This window comes from Balaenoptera acutorostrata, chromosome 4 (assembly GCF_949987535.1).
Source record: "Balaenoptera acutorostrata chromosome 4, mBalAcu1.1, whole genome shotgun sequence".
Taxonomy (NCBI): Eukaryota; Metazoa; Chordata; class Mammalia; order Artiodactyla; family Balaenopteridae; genus Balaenoptera; species Balaenoptera acutorostrata.
This window is the reverse complement of record NC_080067.1, coordinates 145,866,200-145,887,078: the sequence shown is the minus strand read 5'-3', so window position 1 is coordinate 145,887,078 and position 20,879 is coordinate 145,866,200. Positions and strand designations below refer to the sequence as shown.

The window sequence follows — 20,879 nt, the reverse complement described above, 5'->3', positions numbered from 1 at the left end:
CATTTAGAAAGAGAAAGATAAGCACAAATAGCCAACCCCCCCCCCCAATCCCTCAAAAAAACAAAAAACCCTCAACTTTTTGGCATACTAGATATTTAAAAATGCTTTAAAAGATGTTATAGAGAAAACAGTATAGTGTCAACCCAGGGCTAGACAAAGACATCAGTGAGACAAAATAGAGAGCAACAAACGACTTGTGTATCTGTCATATTAAGTCACCTGTGTTCTAACTAACTTTAATTAAAATTCTTAAAGTACTCTGTGTTTGCAAGGTTACAAATTTTACCTTGTTTTAATTTTAATTAACAAGAATATCCAATTGTCAATATAATTTCAGTTATTACTTTTAATGGGATATTCTCTAAAACTCATTGTTAGTCCATGTTCTGAAACATACCTACCTAGATGTAAATAATCACTTAAAAAACCGTTCATTTCATATATTCGAAGAGAAGGAGCTTAGAAGAAGCTTCGCTGAAGAAGTCATAGGTTCAGATCCTATCTCTCTTACAAAGTGTATATAACCTTGGGAAAAAGCATGAAACGGAGATAATAAACTATGTCTCTCTGGCATGTAATGATAAGTAAGTATGTAAATCATACGGAAAAACAAAACCAACCCATTTCTTCCCAACACTTCCTTTCTCTTAATGGCAATACTGGTCTTCCTTTTGCTTAAGCTCCTTTATCTTGAATGTCTCATGAGTCAGCAAGTTGTGTTGCTTCTTTCATGAAGGTAGCGGGTACTGCCCTCCAGTTAAGGTTCTTGGATCAATTGGATTGATTCTTGGTTCTTTATCTTATCTGTTCCTTTTCATCAATATTGTATACTGCTGTCAGACAGATCTTTGGGTTGCCTTCAGTGTTTTGCTTGAGAACTACAGTTAACCTCTTAACTTGCTCTTATTGGGTCGAGATTTTCTGTCCATTTAACCCATTTCCATACCACTTCCAAAATGAACACTTAGTCTTACAGATCCTTCTGTTAACTATCACATATCACATTCCCTCTCACTTTTGTATTTTTGTTCATCTTATTCCTTTGCCTAGTGCGTTTTTCTTGTTTTCCTTATATTTTTCTGTCTTTTAAGCTGCCTTAAAAGCTGCCTTTGGTCCAGGATGTCTCTGGACCAAATTGATCTTGCTTTCTCTAGCTTGTTTGTGTAGCACAAATGTTAGCCCTGTTCCGAAGTTACGATATAATTTTTGTGTTTTCTTATAATACTTTTATGGTTTTGTTATTTAAATATTTAAAATGTTGATCACTTGGAATTTATCCTGCTTTTTTACAGTCTGAAGAATGGATCCATTTTTTCCCCAGATTGTTGCACAGTTGTCCCTTTACCATTTATGCATTTACGATCTATTGTTTCCTCAACTGACTGAGGTGGCTCCTTTATCTTAAGTCTTGTGTATTAGCATCCAGTTTGGACTTCACATTTTTCCATTGGTCATTCTGTCATTGTGTACCTACTGTGCCCCACAGTTTTAATTAATCGGCTTTGTGGTAGGTTTCACATTGATAGGACTAGATCTTTACTTTCTCTTTGTAAAAGTTTTTCTGACTGTTCTTGTTAGTTTTGAAAATAATCATTTATTGAGATCACATTACATTTACAAATTAGAGATAGACTTCATTTTTTTACAGGTTATGAGTTTTCACTGCAATAATATCACCTATATTATGGATTTCTTGTGTTTTACTTAAAGTGTTAGTTGAAGTTAACTTTGAAAAACTGTTTAACTTCAGTAGCAGCTCAGGAAGCTGAATTGTAAATATTTATTCCTTTTTAGTTTAGCCCAATGGCCAAAGGCTCTCAAAGATACATGGTCTCTACTGGTGCTGATGGGACAGTTTGTTTTTGGCAGTGGGATTTAGAATCCCTGAAATTCAGGTAAGTGACTTTAATTGTGTAATAAGTTTTCTTTTTTAATGGTGTTACAGTTTAGTCTAGTGAAATGAAATCTGATTATAAAGAGAAATTGTGTATTGTGGTTGCCTTTTTACTTTTGAATTTAATTTTTGTTATATACAGCATATGTGCCATATTGACTGCTGTTTACACTGTACGATTTAGATAGTTGGATATGTAAAAGGAGCATAGCCATGCTGTCTTAGTGGGCACATTTTTTTGAAAATGAAAAGTGATAGTATATATGTGAACATTCTGAAAAATGTTAGAAATGTATAATTACATAGGCAGAAATTTAGGCAGGATCATTTAAGAATCAGACCTGGATTATAGCCCTGCACTGCCCAGTGTGTTACCCGCTAGCCACATGTCTCTATAGAGCACTTCGGATGTGGCTAGTGCAATTGAGGAATCGAATTATTAATTTAAATTTAACTGATACGATTCAGTTATTACAAAACTTTGAAGCATATTTCAAACAACTTGAGTATGTGAATTTAGTTTTTCAGCTATAAGTTTTATGAAATCTTGAGTACAGATCAAGTATTTTTGATGAAAACTCTTCAAATTGAGATGTATTACTAGTGTCTAGTATGCTCTGGAAGATTTAAAAGATTTAATATGAAAGAACCTAAAGTCCTTAATAAAATTTTATTAAAATTGATGTGATATTTTGGATATATTGGTTTAAATGAAGTAAAACTAATTTTATCTTTTTACTTATAATGTGGCTACTAAAAACCCTAGTTTTATCTTTATACTTATGATGTGGCTACTAAAAATTTAAAGTTACACATGTGGCTCGCATGCCCTTTCTGTTGGACCATGCTGTCACCTGGTGGTTCTACATCCTGCTCTGCAGCCTCGATAGTGGATTCTCTTACACTGTCTGAGCTTTCGTCACCTAAGTTACAGAACGGGGGTTAGTAGGCTTGCTCTTTCTGTATACTATGTTCTATATAAGTCTGGGGATTGGACAGTCCTCTAAAATCCATCCAACTATAACAGCATATGTGGAAATATTTGGTATACTGTGAGGTACTAGAAATAAGATTATAACATTTAAATATGCTAGATTAAAACCAATATTTTAAACCATGTTACTATGCTAAACTAACGTATTTTAAAACATCTTCTTTTCAAGTCCACGTCCCCTGAAGTTCACTGAAAAGCCTAGACCAGGCGTTCAAATGCTTTGTTCTTCTTTTAGTGTTGGTAAGATAACTTTAGTGTTTTTTTTCTTAGTTTTATTTTAGCATTTTGAATGACCACATTATGAGAGAGAGCTGGCAAAAAGGAGGCTTAAAGTGTCCATATGAGCAATTTCTGTGCCCTGTGCCCTGTGTGTATGATAAACCAAGAATGTGGTTCTTTAACTGAACTGCATGTTTTTGGTAGTTTAAATTTGTTTTCCACACATCTTGTGAAATTATTCTCCATTTTCTTTCCTTGTACAGTGGACTTGTGTGAAACCTTTCTTTTTGGGAGAGGTCAAAGATCTTTCCCCACAGAAGTCTGAAAATTTGAACAAGTGAACTTTATATTCCATAGCTAGGTTTAGGTGTGTAAAGCTGTTTGGAAAGCAGAGCCCCTTTTCATGCATTTTCAGAGCCGCAGCATCTTAAAGTCATTGTCACAACTAATACAACAGAGGGAGATAGTGAACATTTCCAGACTGAATTAACTTTTAAAAATTAAGCCTCATTTGATGTGTGCTTCCTGCCCCCCCCCGCCCAGCACCACCAAACAATTCTCCGACACTAGTTGGGTGTCCTAGAACTCAACTCAGTTCTGACACTACCTACCTAGGGATTAGTGTGAGATCCCACAGGTTAAGGGCTCAGTCCTACAAGATGCCCCACCTACCCCCAGCCTCAGGCCAGGTTGTCACCTGTGCTTCTGACTGATGGGCTATATAGAGCAGAGATTCCCACAACTTCCTCCTTGAGTTTGATTAATTTGCTAGAGCAGCTGACAAAACTCAAACATTTTACTCACTAGATTTTCGGTTTATTATAAAAGGATATAATTCAGGAGTAGCCAGATGGAAGAGATGCATAGGATAAAGTACGTGGGAAGGGGCACTCTGGGTGTGCCATTCTTCTCTGATCTCCACCTGTCCATCAACCTGGAATCTCTCTGAACCTTGCCCTTTTGGGTTTTTTATGGAGGCTTCATTACATAGGCACAGTTGGGTAAATCATTGGTCATCACTGTTGATTCAGCTGTCTCCCAACTCTCTTATCACATGGTTGGTTCCCCTAGCAGTTAGTTCCCATCCATAGGTGCTTTCCAAAAGTCACCTCATTAACATAAACTCTGGTGTGGTTGAAATGGGTTTGATGAAAATCAAGACACCAGTATCACTTCACTTAGGAAATTCTAAGGGTTTTAGGAGTTCTGCCAGAAAAAGGGATGAAGACCAAATATATATTTCTTCCTAAAAGTCACAGCATTACACTGCATTAATTTTAAAAGTTCTTTATATAATGAATTAGAAAACGGATTTATTGAGATAGTTTTGGCATAGAGAGCTTGCTTAATTTAATACAGAAATTTGGTTAAGATATTTGTTACAAACTGGATTTTTTAAACCTTAAAATTTTTATTTCAGGTGGTATGTTTTTAGCCACAGGTAGTACTGATCACGTAATCAGAATGTATTTTTTGGGTTTTGAAGCACCTGAAAAAATCGCAGAACTTGAAAGTCACACTGTAAGTATTTATGTTTTAAAATTCTGTAGATTGTTAATATTCCTGTTGGTACATAACCTCATATTGCTAAGGGAAATTGTTACTGATTTTAATTTTAACTTAAATTTAGGGGGAATTGGATTTAAAGGTGAAGCATGATATTGACAAACTCAGCACCTTACTGTGCCAAATACTTTGCAGTGGTTATTTCAGCTTTAAGTCCAAACTCTTGATTATGATAATTAATCTGGGTGGATTAGGTTTGAATTGGGTCTATTGATCTAAACCAAGCTCATGAAATTAGAATGCTGTTTTATCAATGTGTACTAAGATAGAGAACTCTCGGTATTCTGGAGCGCTGGTTAGCGATCAGGTCATCTTTTCTCCTATAGGAAGTTCTGTGAAGTTATTTGATAAAAAAATCACTTTAAAAGAAATTATTATTGTTATTTTTTGCACATAATCATCGAAGTGAATATGCCTTGTTTTCAGCTACTTAAACCTTTTATTTTGATTACTTTCTATACATATCAATTTTTATACAGATGTAATTAATTGCAAATACCACTTTAATTTTAGAAGTAGGCTTCTTTTTACCGCATGTGTCTATCTTTGAGACAAGAGCTGTATCTTAGTCTTATTAGGTTCGTAGTTAGATTCTTTGCACTTAAATGTACAATATATGTTTGAATGGCAGGGTTAAGCAGCGTAAGTGCATATCTCTAGCTTTAAACCAAATATGCTTCTGGCTCTAAAACTGAGTGGGTTTTCTTTGTATACAGACTATGTAGATGATTACTTTTGTGTTTGGTTTTTTCCCCTCTTTAGGATAAAGTTGATAGTATCCAATTTTGTAACAATGGTGATCGGTAAGTAAGTGTCTGTGTGTTTGTTTTTTTTTTTTTAATTTAATTTTTTTTATACAGCAGGTTATTAGCCATCCATTTTATACACATCAGTGTATACATGTCAATCCCAATCTCCCAATTCATCCCACCCCACCCCCCCCGCCATGTTTGTATTTGTGAGTGTGTTTTTAGGTAAATATACTATGCTTCCTATTAGTATAACTAATATATCACTTTGTAGGTATATATCATATTGCAGGTACTGGTTAGTAAATGTAATAATTGAAGGAAAAGTGTCTGGGGCAGGGAGGAAACAATTAAACGTAAGTTTTTAGAATTGTAGTTTCTGCAGCCTCCTATGACCAAAAGTAGTTTTTCTTTATCTCACTGCTGGCTAAATGTTTGATTTATAGGAAAATTAGGTGTAAGGATAAAGAAATTTGTTATATTTGAGTAGTTAAAAGAAAATCTTTTCTAATCAATTACTGTGAATGCAACAGAATTATCACTTAAATTAAATCTTTTGTGGTCCCCCGTGTCTTTTCAGGTACCATTCCTAAACTGTGATTTTTTAACACTTAACTTTATTAAATGATTGATTTATTTTTACACATGGCTAGCATGAATTAATTTGAGTTTAGAGTTAAAATGCTTATAATGGTGCTTTTGGTTTTACTGTTTCTTCCATACATTTTTAATTGTCCTTCTCCCCCCACACCCCCCCCTCCAAATGCTTACTGTACATTGTCTTTTCAAAACTCAATCTATTCGAGAAGCTAGTGATTGAGTTTGAAATGTGCTTTACTTAATAGGGCCAGGCAAATCATAGCAAACCAGATTTTCTCTGTTTAGATACACGCTAAATTCCCTGTCTTTTGGAATTAACACCTATAGGTTTATCTGCAGTCAAGATAGCTACATTAAAAATTTTTTCACTTGAAATTTTAACCGTAGCCCTTGGTAGCACGTATGTGAGAAGAAGATCTTCTTTTCTTTTAAGGTTTTTAAGTGGTAGCAGAGATGGAACAGCACGGATTTGGAGATTTGAGCAGTTAGAATGGAGAAGCATCTTACTGGATATGGCTACAAGAATCTCAGGGTAAGTTGAGGCGGTTTGTTTCTAAGTAGGTGCGTCCTAAGTACTTGGTCTCTCTCTCTCTCTCTCTCTCTCTCTCTCTCTCTCTCTCTGGTTGGTTGATTGCTTTGTTCAGGGGACTGGAGCCACCTCCTATTAGAAGAGCTGCTATCTCAGTGAATGGCTCCCTCCTGCACATCTGACAGATAAATACTTAAACCTCGTATATTCTTTTTTTTTAGAATTAATTAATTAATTATTGGCTGTGTTGGATCTTCGTTGCTGCGCGTGGGCTTTCTCTAGTTGCGGCGAGCGGGGGCTACTCCGTTGCGGTGCGCAGGCCTCTCATTGCGGTGGCTTCTCTTGTTGCAGAGCACAGGCTCTAGGCGCTCGGGCTCAGTAGTTGTGGCTCGCAGGCTCTAGAGCGCAGGCTCAGTAGTTGTGGTGCATGGGCTTAGTTGCTCTGCGGCATGTGGGATCTTCCTGGACCAGGGCTCAAACCCGTGTCCCCTGCGTTGGCAGGCGGATTCTTAACCACTGTGCCACCAGGGAAGTCCCCGCCTACTATTTCAAAAAATATATAAAAATAACTCAAGTATATCAAATGTGGAAATTTTCAGAAAATTCTCCTTTTTGAAGCTAGGAGTTTTGGAATTTTTAAGAAGTCACTTACAGCTACTTCTGGTGAAAAAAGCAAACAAACACACTTTAAGTTTAAAAAAATTGGGCTCCAGTGGGAGTGAAAATTTTTCTTTTTGTATGCTGAAATTTTGGTTTGTAAAATGGCATTGAAGGCAAGTTTGTCTAACTGTTCCCCTCCCTCAACCTCCAAAGTCTCAAAAATGTATCTTGAGCATCTTTGAGATAAGTTTAGTACTTTCCAAGATAAATATTACAAATTTCAAATACATTGCTTTTTTGGTTTGTATATTTTGGGAGGAAGTACAGGTGGTAGAAAGAATATGTGTTTTGGAGTCAGACCTTTGCTCAAATACCGTTTATACTGTTTATAGCTATATAATTTTGAGAACATCATTTAATATTTACTAATCTGTTTCATCATCTGGGAAGTGAGACTACCTGCCTTTAAGTATTGTTGGCAATTTTAAATCGTATGAAAATTTCTAGCACTGCTTGGTCTAGAGTAGGCACATCAATGTTCTTAGCAGTTTTTCTGAGAAATGTTACACATTTTAGACATCTTCACGTCTGCTTTATTTTTAGTAATAGTAGGAGAAATCAACCCATTCTCTGCTGTGGCTCAAACAATTGTATTGGATTTCAAAATAAATTTGATATTAATATTTTTGTGAAATAATCTGTGATAGAGAATGGAAAGAATACATACTAGAAATCTGATAATCCTTGTTCACAAACAAATCTTTACAATTATTTAAGGATGTTACATCTGGATATTTAGAAGCATCTTAATGTGAAAGTGAAAAATAATGAAAGAATGGCAGTGAAGAACATCTGAAATGGTATTCGCCCATGAACAATTATTTTATTAGGCAAAATAGGAATACCATTGTAAAAACTTGAATAAAAATCTTTAAATGAGACTGAGAACTATTTATTTTTCTTGTTGTTGCCCTCTCTTCATGGAGAGAACTTTTCTTGTATTTTCCCTCATGGTGGAAATATTCTTTTCTCATTTAAAGTTTTACTTATTTCATATCTTGAAAGGCAGTGTTTTCTGTGTGTAAAAATTGATGGATATATTTGTTTTAGTGTTCTAATCTTGGCTAATCAACTTGATGAAATGCAACACGTCTGTTAGTAAATTCAAATGAAGCGTGGAGGGTCTTAGCCTGTATTCCATTTTGTCATTTATTTATTTACTTATTTGGCTGCGTTGGGTCTTAGTTGTGGCATGTGGGATCTTTGTTGCGGCATGCAGGCTTCTCTCTAGTTGTGGCGCACGGGCTCCGTAGTTGTGGCACGTGGCCCAGTTGCCCCGTGGCATATGGGATCCTGGTTCCCCGACCAGGGCTCAAACCCGTGTCCCCTGCGTTGGAAGGTGGATTCTTAACCACTGCACCACCAGGGAAGTCCCCTTTTGTGTTTTATGTTACACTTCCTCTGATCAGTCTAGTTAGAATTATTCTCTCATTTGTGTTCCATGGTGCTTACATAGATGGGTGTTACATAGCACTCATTCCATATTCTTGTAGCCGTTTTCTTTAAAATACGTGTTTATTATATGCTTAATCATTTCTTAGAATGTGCTCTATGATTTCAGAAGCAGCTAGGTCCCCCCAGTCCCCCCAACCCCATACTACTGACTGCTGTGTTTTATACAGAAGCTTTGCATATTGCTTTCATAAAGGCAGCAAAACACTGCAGACGTGTATCCAAGACCGTTCCTGGCAAGGACTTGTAGGAACAGTTTATAGGGAAGTAGAAAGAGTTGAATGCAGCTCATTTACAGTTCAGCAAATTGAGAGTCTGTGTCAGGCACTTTACTAGACATTGGGGTCATGAAGATGAATTACTTTCTTTCTGTCTTCCTGAAGTTTTTTGTCATCTATAGAGAGTGAAGCAGTTGAAAGTATTACTTATAGGGCTTGGGGTCAGGAGAAGGGAATAATTAGAAAAGAGGTAGAGAGAAAAAGCTTTGCTTTTATGAGCAGCAGTGGTATTCTGAAATCTGCCTGTATTCAGTCTCCGAACTGTTTGTAAATCATCCCTTACCCCTCGGGATTTTGCCCTTATCTGTTTATAGATAACCTGTTGCGGGTCAGATGTGATGAACTCTCTATCGAGTTGGTAAGGTATGGACATGAGCTGGATTACTTTAGTTATTTTTGTATCGATGAGGGATTGTGTACATAGTACAGCCTCCTACACATATAGCATTGCACATTTCATATTTTTTTTCTTAGAGATTTATCTTTAGAAGAGGAAAGGTTTATGAAACCCAAAGTAACAATGATAGCTTGGAATCAGAATGATAGCATTGTTGTCACAGCTGTGAATGATCATGTCCTCAAAGTGTGGAATTCTTACACTGGACAACTGCTTCATAACTTATTGGTAGGTAGTTTTTATAAAATATAACAAATCAAAAATTTTTGAACTATAATTTTATTTTTAATAAACATGTTTCATTTATATTATCAAATGAATAGAAATTTGTATATATACTAATGTATAAATTACTGTCATTAATACATATTTAAAAACTCTTATACACTGTGACAATATGGGCTTTTAATTTTAAACTTATAACTTGCAAACCCTCCTTAACTGTATGACTTTGTTGAATAAAGGGACATGCTGATGAAGTATTTGTTTTGGAGACACATCCCTTTGATTCCAGAATTATGTTATCTGCAGGACATGATGGCAGCATATTCATATGGGATATTACAAAAGGCACCAAGATGAAACATTATTTTAATATGGTAAGTGGAGTGAGAGGTATCTTCACGCATGTTTGCATTTGTTTCAAGTATTTGGATAATGAAGTGTAGCCAGAAACCGATCTGCATATTTTGGCAGTTTATATTTCTAGGAATCAGGGTACTACTTAGTCTGATAAATATCTGATAGCCATATATACATACATACATACAAATGTGAAATTAATCTGTATAACTAATTCACATGAGGGAAAGATTTTCAAAATTTATTTATTTAGCTTTGTGTGTGTGAATTTGTCCCCGTCCTGTTTATATTGGCAAAATTATGGTAATTCACACAACTTTTTCAGTATTTTAAATTTATTAAAACATTTGATAATAAGGACTTCCTGGCCATCCAGTGGTTAAGACTCAGCACTTCCAAGGCAGGGGAACTAAGATCCCACATGGCACGTGGTGCGGCCAAAAAAAAAAATTTGATAATTAAAAATAATACTCAGTAGAGTCATCTAGGGAATCAAACATCATTGTTTGTTTTTCAGCGTTTCTTCTTTTTGCACATGAATATTTGAAAACCAGATTACGATCTTATTGCATGTTTTTAGAATTTCTTATACATGACTACAATACAGTTACCAAAATAGGCAAATTTAACATTGATAAAGTAGCATTATCTAATCCAGGTTTACATTCAGATTTTGTCAGTTGTCCTAATAATGCCTTTATAGTTTTGTTTTACCCCTTGGACCAGGATCTAATTCAGGCTCATGCATTGTATTAAGTAGTTATGTATCTCTAGTTTTGTAAAATCAATAATTCTTCCTTTTTTTTTTTTTCCCCCTGTATCTTGCCCTTTTACAGGCAAGTAATGTTACAGGATATCTCTGTTTTGTCTGATATTTCTTCATGATTCAATACTGTTTCACATTTTGTTTTGTTTTTTTATAAGATGTACAGTTTGCAAATATTTTTTTTTTTTTTTTTTTTTTAATTTATTTATTTATTTATTTATTTATGGCTGTGTTGGGTCTTCGTTTCTGTGCGAGGGCTTTCTCCAGTTGCGGCAATTGGGGGCCACTCTTCATCGCAGTGCGCGGGCCTCTCACTATCGCGGCCTCTCTTGTTGCGGAGCACAGGCTCCAGACACGCAGGCTCAGTAATTGTGGCTCACGGGCCTAGTTGCTCCGCGGCATGTGGGATCTTCCCAGACCAGGGCTCAAACCCCTGTCCCCTGCATTGGCAGGCAGATTCTCAACCGCTGCGCCACCAGGGAAGCCCCAGTTTGCAAATATTTTATTCTGTGAGTTGTTTTTCACTTTTTTTAAGATTTTAATTAATTAATTAATTTATTTTTGGCTGTGTTGGGTCTTCGTTTCTGTGCGAGGGCTTTCTCCAGTTGCAGCGAGCGGGGGCCACTCTTCATCGCGGTGCGCGGGCCTCTCACTGTCGCGGCCTCTCTTGTTGCGGAGCACAGGCTCCAGACGCGCAGGCTCAGTAATTGTGGCTCACGGGCCCAGTTGCTCCGCGGCATATGGGATCCTCCCAAACCAGGGCGCGAACCCACGTCCCCTGCATTGGCAGGCAGACTCTCAACCACTGCGCCACCAGGGAAGCCCCACATTTTTTTGATGTAATAAAACATAAATGATAGTGTGCCCTCCATTATATTAGAAGGCACATGATATTTATATGTTCCATTGTTATATGGTGATAATTATTAATATTTGGTTAAGGTGGCATCTGCCAAGTTTCCCCACTGATTTTTAAAATAGTTGTTTTTTTCTTTGTAAATCTTAAACTAATTTTTTCAGAGACTATGTAAATGTCTGGTTCCTCATTAAACTTTCACAAATATCAGTATCCATCGAAGGCTTTCTAATGGCATCGTTCTTTACATGTTTATTAGTTGGCATTCTTGCACATAGTTTTGTAATCCTTTCTCATTTTATATAAAGAATGTTTTTCAAACCCTTAAATATTTTTTAAGAATTTGCAAATATATTTTTGACGGTAAATTCAGCCTATCTTAGAAGTATGTTACCTATATAGTTAATTTACTGTTGTTGAGTATTTAAGTGGTTTCTAAAATATGCACAGCAACAATACTTTGAATGTTTTTATACATGGCTGTTTAGGTAGATCCCTGATTATTTTCTTGGGATAAATTCTGAGGGAAATGTGTAAAAGGGCTTGTACATTGTTAAGACTTTTGATTTATATATATATATATATATATATATATCTCATATATATATGATAGGTTTTATACAAGTACTCTTCAGTTTATATTGAGATCCAATGCAAACTATAATTAATTTTTGAGGCAATATGGTAGCATCCTATAGGTGAATGATTCTTAGATATTTGATTGAAGACCATCTTAGTTCATGTGTTCCATGTTTTTGTTGGGTTTTTTTTTACCTTAAAATTTTAATTTCAATGTGCTTAAACTGGACAGTTTCTTCAACAAACAGTTTAAAATACAGTTTTTTATTTATTAACATTAAGTGCACTAAAACAACTCAAATAGCATGACCCAAGTACATCATTAGGCATCTCTGAAACTTGCATCTCTGTTCAAATTACTGGAAAAAGAACTAAGCCTTCTTCAATTTTTCTATGGCCTTAAAATTCATAGGTACATCCATCTTTTAATTAGCCTTTAAAACTCAATAGGAACATTACATACTAAATTTAATCTATTAAAACAGAAAACTACATTAATTCAGACTTTAAACAGAATATAAGCTAAAATAACCTCTAAGCCAAAGAGTAATCTGAAAAAAGTCTCAAATGGGCAACGATGATCTTATTTCCAGTCAGACACCAAAAATTGGCCTTGTATACTGAATTCTTCTTACCTTTACTGCTCATCTGAGAGTCTCCTAATTCTTTAATGCTAGACAAATTACTTAGGGTTGTAAACTACTAACAAAAACAGTATTTCATTAAGTAAATAGTTAACATAATGTGACACTGAAGTGTTCTCCAGGCACAGTTGCAGGTCGTATTTTGTCAGGAATCATTGTGTAGGACTCTTCAGACTGCAGGTAAAAACTGGAGTCTCTCTTGCTCTGCCTAGGTAGGTTTGCCCACTTGGGAAAACTTCCTTCTCAGCAGGTACCCTTAGCAAAGCTTTTGGTGCAGTAAGTTCCATGTGTATGATAAGAGAGTAGCTGCCACCATCTTTGCTTTACCAGCCAAGGGCTCTCCCCTCCCCACCCTCCTCTGCTTTACTTGGACTGAAGGTCTCAGGCCAGAGGTGTGAAGTGGTGCCAGGGTGCAGGTTGGGCTGTGGTGGAGGTGTCTCTTCAGAGGACCCTGGGGGTGAATCTGTGTAATCGGAGGGAAAATATTTACACATTTTTTTCCTTTTTATGTTATGAGAGAATGCAAATTTGTATACATGGATCATCTTATTCCGCAAGTCCCTAAATATCCCAATACCTTAATTTTTCCCCCCATTTTGTTAATTGGCACTCATTCACGTGTGGTATAGCAGTAGTGAATTGTTGCTTTTCGAGCGGGTATTTAGGTATGTATGTGAGTTTGTTTTGGCAGTTAGTTGGGTGGATGAATCCTTTTTCCAACGCTGATTTAACTTGTCCTAAAGTTTAATTATTGGAAAGTTATAGGCTGAGACAACAAATAAGCATAGCTCTACACTATTGAGTTAATGAAACAACTCATTTAACTATAAATTGATAATACTAAACTACTATGATTTACAGTTAAAAAAAACAAGAATAAAACAGTTTAAAAGTTATCTATTTAAGGCAACATTCATGATGCACTTAGAGTATCCTTCCTGAAATTTGTGGCAGTTTGAAATAAGGTAGTTGCAGGTGCAGGCATTTACATATGCACCCTTGAGACTTTGCAGCATTACAAATTTGCATTTCCACTTAGTCATCTAAGTGGAAAGCTTAAACTCCATAAAAGTATTGATTTTAGTTCATGAATTCCAAACTTCATTAATCTTTAATCATTTCCTTTGTAGGTTATTAATCAAAAGATTTTTGTTATATATTGAAAGAAAAGTTTGTGAAATTGTCATTCACATGTAAGAAGTAAAGAAAGCCTTCATTTTGGATTGGTTTATGATCCTTCATTTGATCAATTTGAGAACTAATTCTTAGATCTTTCGAGATATTTTTCTAGGCTAGTGGTATCTAAAATGAATTTTATTTTCTGAAAATATTAACACGTGCTTAACGAAAAATTTGTTTAAAAATTTTTTTTTTCAGAAGTTGATATAGCAGAAGCTCTTACATAGAAATGGTCATACATTTTTCCCTCCGTGTTTCCTAGATTGAAGGACAAGGACATGGAGCTGTATTTGACTGTAAGTTTTCACAGGATGGACAGCATTTTGCCTGTACAGATTCTCACGGTCACCTTCTGATATTTGGTTTTGGATGCAGCAAGCCATATGAAAAGGTCATTTCATATACTTTCTTATAGCATGTAAAATAGTTATAAAGGATGTTTTGAAAATAGGTTAGATGTATTGATTTGATTTTTTTGTCTTTTCAAATAAAGTTAACTGGTTAATAATTTATTTTCTTTAACATGTATAAACCTCAAAATATCAATTTGTAAACTTCCCTTTTCTAGATTCCCGATCAGATGTTCTTCCATACTGACTATCGGCCACTGATTAGGGATTCTAATAATTATGTCTTAGATGAGCAAACTCAGCAGGCTCCTCATCTTATGCCTCCACCATTCTTGGTAGATGTAGATGGAAATCCTCATCCAACTAAGTATCAGAGATTAGTACCAGGCCGAGAAAATTCTGCAGATGAACATTTGGTTCCACAGCTAGGTTATGTGGCAACAAGTAAGTTCTAAGTCTTTTTTTTTTGTTTTGTTTAATTTTTAATCTGAAAAATGTAAGTAATAATACAAAGAACTCCTGTACTTTCAGATTCACCAGTCCTTAATATTTTGTTTTATTATTCTATCTCTAGATACATATTATTGTTTTGAACCATTTGACACTTAAGTTCTGGCCCTCATGTCCATTTACCCCTAAATACTTCAGTATGTATTTTCTAAGAACAAAGATATTTTCTTATGTAATCATAAACAGTTATCAAAATTAGGATATTTAACAATTATATAATACTGTTATCAAATCTATAGTCTGTAATCAAATATTATTGTTCTAATAATGCCTGTTATAGCTTTTTTTCTCCCTTGATGTAGATTTTAATTTGGGATTGCCCATTAAATTCAGTTGTCATTGATTAAGTTCAGGTTATGCATTTTGGAAAGAAGACAACATAAATGGTGTTGTAGCCTTCCTGGAGTATCATGTCAGGATGCTTATGATTGTGTTTTGTGCACTTATTGGTGATGCTGACTTTGAACACTTGGTATTCGCCAAGGTTTGCCACTATGAATTGTTTTCTCTTTGTAATTATTAAGTAGCTCGTGGTTTAAATAACCTGTTCTATTTCAAACTTTTAGGATCCATTGATAATTTTTGCCTGAATCAGTTGTTACTCTGAAGGTTGCAAAACGGTTTTCTAACTCTGTTATCATTGCACCTGCATTTTATCATTAGCTGGCCATCTACTACTCTCCCATTTATTTATTTATTTCGTTTATTAAGTTTTATTTTTTGAAATTCACGTTCTTTTATTTATTTATTTATTTATTTATGACTGTGTTGAGTCTTCGTTTCTGTGCGAGGGCTTTCTCTAGTTGCGGCAAGTGGGGACCACTCTTCATCGCGGTGCGCGGGCCTCTCACCATCGCGGCCTCTCTTGTTGCGGAGCACAGGCTCCAGACGCTCAGGCTCAGTAATTGTGGCTCACGGGCTTAGTTGCTCCGCGGCATGTGGGATCTTCCCAGACCAGGGCTCGAACCCGTGTCCCCTGCATTGGCAGGCAGATTCTCAACCACTGCGCCACCAGGGAAGCCCCATCGTTTATTAAGTTTTAGTATGGACTTCCGGGTTGTTATATAGTGGGTTACAATCCAGTACTATCATTGTTTAGTTGCTCATATTATCCTTGGATTTGGCTGGAAGAGCCCATTCAAGCTGAGTTTTGTGTATTTTCCCAAGTCCCCATCATTCCTTGAGCACTTCCTTACTTTCTGGCAAAAGATGTTCCAGTCCTGTCTTGTACTTTGCCTGTCCTAGCCAAGTACAGAGTTTTTTGTTTTGTCTGTTTTTGTATTTGTTCATGGCAGTGTAGTGTTTTTCCCTAATATTATTAAATGAAGAAAAAGGATGCTTCTATTTAGTTCGGATGAGGATTAATTTACTGAAACTAAATCACCTTAAAGTTAAAGATTAATGTAAATCACTATATGTTTACTCTTTCAAATTCTTTTTATTAGTTCGATTGAAGTGTACTTTGTATACAACAAAATTCACCACTTTTAAGTGTACAGTTCAAATGAGTTGAGAAATGTTAAACAGTCATGTAAACCACCACCACAATCAAGATACAGAATATTTCCAGTGCCCCCAAAAGTTCTCTTGGGCCTGTTTGGAATTAGTCCTCTCCCTTCTCCTGACCCCTTGTAATGACTGTTTTATTTTGTCACTTTGAGTTTTCCTTTTTAAGGAATTTTGTATAAATGAAATCATACAATATGTAGTCTTTTGTGTCTGGCTTCTTTAACTTAACATGGTGCTTTTGAGATTCATTCCTGTTGCAGGTATCAGTCTTTTTTTCCTGTTTATTGATAGTGCACCATTGTACAGATATATCATCATTTATCTGTTCACTAGTAGCTGAAAAACATTTGTCTTTTTTCCATTTTGTGGCTGTTTTAAGGAGTGCTGAAATATCCAACTATCCTGTGGATTTGTCTTATTTTTTCCTTCAGTTCTCTCAATTTTTGCTTTATGTATTTTAAAATTCTGTTATTATGTACATACACGTTTCAGATTGTGCTCTTGGTGAATTAATTCTTTTTTTTACAATTTTATTTATTTTTGGCTGCGTTGGGTCCTCGTTGCTACGTGCGGGCTTCCTCTAGTTGTGGCAAGCGGGGGCTACTCTTCCTTGTGGTGCGCGGGCTTCTCATCGCAGTGGCTTCTCTTGTTGCGGAGCACGGGCTCTAGGTGTGCAGGCTTCAGTAGTTGTGGCACGTGGGCTTCAGTAGTTGTGGCTCCTGGGCTCTAGAGCACAGGCTCAGTAGTTGTGGCCCATGGGCTTAGCTGCTCTGCGGTATGTGGGATCTTCGCGGACCAGGGCTCGAACCCGTGTCCCCTGCATTGGCAGGCGGATTCCCAACCACTGTGCCCCCAGGGAAGCCCTGAATTAATTCTTTCATCATTATGAAATGTTCCTTTTTATCCTCAGGAGTATTTCTTGTTTTGAAGACCATTAACTTTGTTTCATATTAAAGTAAATAATCCAACTTTTTAAAATTAGTGTTATCATGGTGTATCTTTTCAATTCTTCTAACCAATATGTCTTTATATTAAAACAGATTTCTTGCAGGCAGCAATCCAATCTGACAACCTGTCTTTTAATTGGACTATGTAGACCATTTACATTTAATATAATTATTAGTATAGTCAGGCTTAAAGCTCTACATAATGCTACTTGTTTTGTCTTTATCCTTTCTGTTCTTTGTGCCTTTTCTCCTTTTTTTCCAAACTTTTTTGAAGTTGCTTATTTTTTAGTGTTTTATCATTATTGCCACTAATGTTTTATTAGCAATACCTGTTAGTCTTACTTATTTTTAATGGTTGTTCTAGGGCCTAAATTGTCAGTGTGTAGTTTGCAGACCCATGGTTTTATCCATGACCTTTTATGGGGTCTTCGAGGTTATGACTATCTTCATAATAATATGCAACTATTATTTACCTTTGATATTTGCACTGATGAAACAGAAGCAGTGGTGGGTGAAACATTTGGTACCTTAGCACAAATCAAGGCCGTGGCACCAAACTACTAGCGGTCATTGTATTCTCCGCTGCTTTGAACACACATTTTTAAATATTCTGAGTGTTAAAATTGGAAATATGCTTAAAACAGCTCTTGTTTGTGTCTGAAGTCTCTATTCTGGCTAGTGGGAACATGTACTATTGCCAGCCCTGTGAGAGTTCTGGCAATTTTTTGGCATTAAAAAATGGCTTGGCTTTTTCATGTTTTATTCCCCAGCATGGTGGAGTTTTAACCAATGTGTGCACATATTATTTAGCCAAAGAATCGATTCCTCATTGTGTACCTCTGAGCCTTCTGTGCTATCCAGTCCTCTCTGATATTCAGCCCTGCATATTTTAGTCTTTCCCCTGCTCTCAAACTCTGACCTCTGTCCCTCAACTCATTGTGACCTCTGGGTGGTACTTGGGTTCCCTGTCCTTGTTCTGTAGTCTGGAACTTGCTTCCAGGCTGTTACCTGGAGCAATCAAAAGACTGGGCTCCATTGTCTTCTCTCAGGGATCACAGTCCTGTGCTGTCATCCAACGTCTGAAAGCCCTTCTTTCATATATATTTCTTCCAGTGTTGTAGTAGTTCAGTGGAAGGGCACTGTAGTACTTAAGCCTTTATGTGTAGAACCCTTCTGTAGTATTTGAATGGTGACTGCATTATGCCAAGTAGAAACAAGTATCATTCTTGATATTTCCCAAGTTACATTTAAATTCAGTGCTGTGAAAGAAAAGTTACATAGGGTTTTTTGGGGAGGGGAGAGGATTAGAAGTCTCCTTTTCTGCTGTTTTCCCTTTGGTTCCATGTTGTGATCTTAGGGATGTTATGTTATTCCTAGTTCTAATTAAAGTCTTTTTATCCTTTTACGGAATTTTTTTTTTAATATAAATTTATTTATTTTATTTATTTATGTTTGGCTGTGTTGGGTCTTCGCTGCTGCGTGCGGGCTTTCTCTAGTTGTGGCAAGCGGGGGCTACTCTTTGTTGTGGTGCGAGGGCTTCTCATTGCGATGGCTTCTCTTGTTGCAGAGCATGGGCTCTAGGCGCAAGGGCTTCAGTAGTTGTGGCACGTGGGCTCAGGAGTTGTGGCTTGTGGGCTCTAGAGTGCAGGCTCAGTAGTTGTGGTGCACGGGCTTAGTTGCTCCACGGCATGTGGGATCTTCTCGGACCAGGGCTCGACCCCGTGTCCCCTGCATTGGCAGGCGGATTCTAAACCACTGTGCCACCAGGGAAGTCCCTTGTTATCCTTTTAGATTAGGGCTCCACTTCTTGCTGTCTTAGGTCATTTTTTGACAGTGATCAAAAAATTTCCGTGGTTTTTGTTTAGCTCTTCTAAATTCTTCATTGATTTCCACAGTAAAATGGAGATGTTATCAATAAGATTTAAGGGATCTAAAAGTAGATTAGTAGAATAGAAGGATAGAAGTATTTTTCCCCCGGAATAGTATATGACATTTTTCAGTTTCTGACATGTTACTATGGATGCAAGTATGCAAGTATATCTTTGCATTCTTTTTGCCTAATACCCTATTAATTGCGATTTGTTAAGGTTCTGCTTATAAGCTGGTGGGGGGGGTGGTCCATGTTATATATTATGTTCAAAGAAGATGCATTTTATGGTGGGAGGATATGTAATGAGTTGTTTGCATGAAAATGTCAATGTTTAGGTAAATTTCAAGACCCCACAACCATCTAACACTTTTTATCCATTAACGCTAACTGAACCTATTAAATATCTCTGAAAATGTATTATTTGAAAAATAAAGAAGCAAAGACATCTAAAAATATCTGATTTTGTACATGAAGGATTATGGCTATGCTTAAAGCCTATTTGAAAGAGTGACTTAAGCTTGGTGGGAGAGGCATGTGGAAGCTGCCTCCCTCAACTGTACGTGTTTGGGGTGGGAGAGAGCTGGGGTTGGGAGTGGTCATTTGTTGAAGGCCTAAAAGGTGTTACTTACTCTTATTTATTTCTTAAGACAAAGAAATGCCACTGCTTTTCTCTACATCAGAAATCACACATTGTTGGTTGTTATAGTCAGAGAGACCTTGGGAAATAAGATTTTAATGAAATACTTGTATAAATGAGGGGCGTTAATGTGAAACAGAAAAACAAGACTTTCACTTTCACTCAAGTGTGTTTCCAGGTGCTCACTTCTAGGGATTTCAGAACCTCTGTTGAGGTTTTTGTGGTATTAGTACCCTAAAGTTTGTTTTGAATTTTTTCTGTGACTTAATTAGTTATGAATATAAAGGGTATCTTTAATTAATTATTTTTGAAAAGCAAGAATTCTGACAATTGCTAATGTAATTTTAATTGTAGCCTATTGAAAGTTTTTTCCTATTCATATGTATTATGATTTCATATTCATTCATTGAATTTGCAGGTGATGGAGAGGTAATTGAACAAATTATAAGCCTACAAACCAATGACAATGGTGAACAAAGCCCAGAGTCCAGTGTTCTTGATGGAATGATAAGACAGTTGCAGCAGCAGCAAGATCAGAGAATGGGAGCAGGTCAGGATGCTGCTCCAAGTGGACTTTCAAATGGGGAAGAAACGCCCCGAAGAGGTAATAAATATATGAGAGATATTTTACCTTAATGTGGCTGGATTGAAATTGAAGAATAAATGAAGTCATTGTCCCCTACATGCAGTGTAAAAAACCTTAAGCAATGTACACTTACAACTTGAGTAGTAGTCTGGAGGTAGCTTTATTAGGTGTAAGGTTGATGGACTAACAAATGGACATTTGAATTTCAAGTACTATGAAAGGCTATTGAAATCTTTTTGCTCTAAAATAAGAGTATTTACAAAATTACATTAAATAAATAAGAATAAAGAACAAAGTGTTTTCTAAAGGAAACACTAGGTTTCCTTTTCTTTATAATCCTTAAAAAACTGAATTGAGTAGAGCCCTGTTTCTTCCTGAATCAGGAAGCTTGAAGTGAGTTTTCAGGGCAAAGTACTTGATATTGGAATGTAGTAATAATTATATTAGTGGAAATAATCTAGAAGAGATGGGTGATTGTTATGCAACTGAAAACTCACTCTGGAAAAGCTAAAACCTTGTGGAAGAT

General features: G+C 36.3%; 1 protein-coding gene across 1 annotated transcript in view; it reads left to right on the top strand.

Moving 5' to 3' along the window:
• BRWD1 (bromodomain and WD repeat domain containing 1) overlaps positions 1–20,879 on the top strand; it is a 124,031-nt gene that overhangs the window by 40,222 nt on the left and 62,930 nt on the right. Inside the window, exons 9-18 of the mRNA XM_057545950.1 lie at positions 1,795–1,895; positions 3,058–3,128; positions 4,528–4,628; positions 5,436–5,476; positions 6,456–6,554; positions 9,416–9,566; positions 9,803–9,937; positions 14,207–14,335; positions 14,513–14,738; positions 20,186–20,371. Coding sequence (XP_057401933.1) covers positions 1,795–1,895; positions 3,058–3,128; positions 4,528–4,628; positions 5,436–5,476; positions 6,456–6,554; positions 9,416–9,566; positions 9,803–9,937; positions 14,207–14,335; positions 14,513–14,738; positions 20,186–20,371 — 1,240 coding nt within the window. The remainder of the gene's footprint in view (positions 1–1,794; positions 1,896–3,057; positions 3,129–4,527; positions 4,629–5,435; positions 5,477–6,455; positions 6,555–9,415; positions 9,567–9,802; positions 9,938–14,206; positions 14,336–14,512; positions 14,739–20,185; positions 20,372–20,879) is intronic.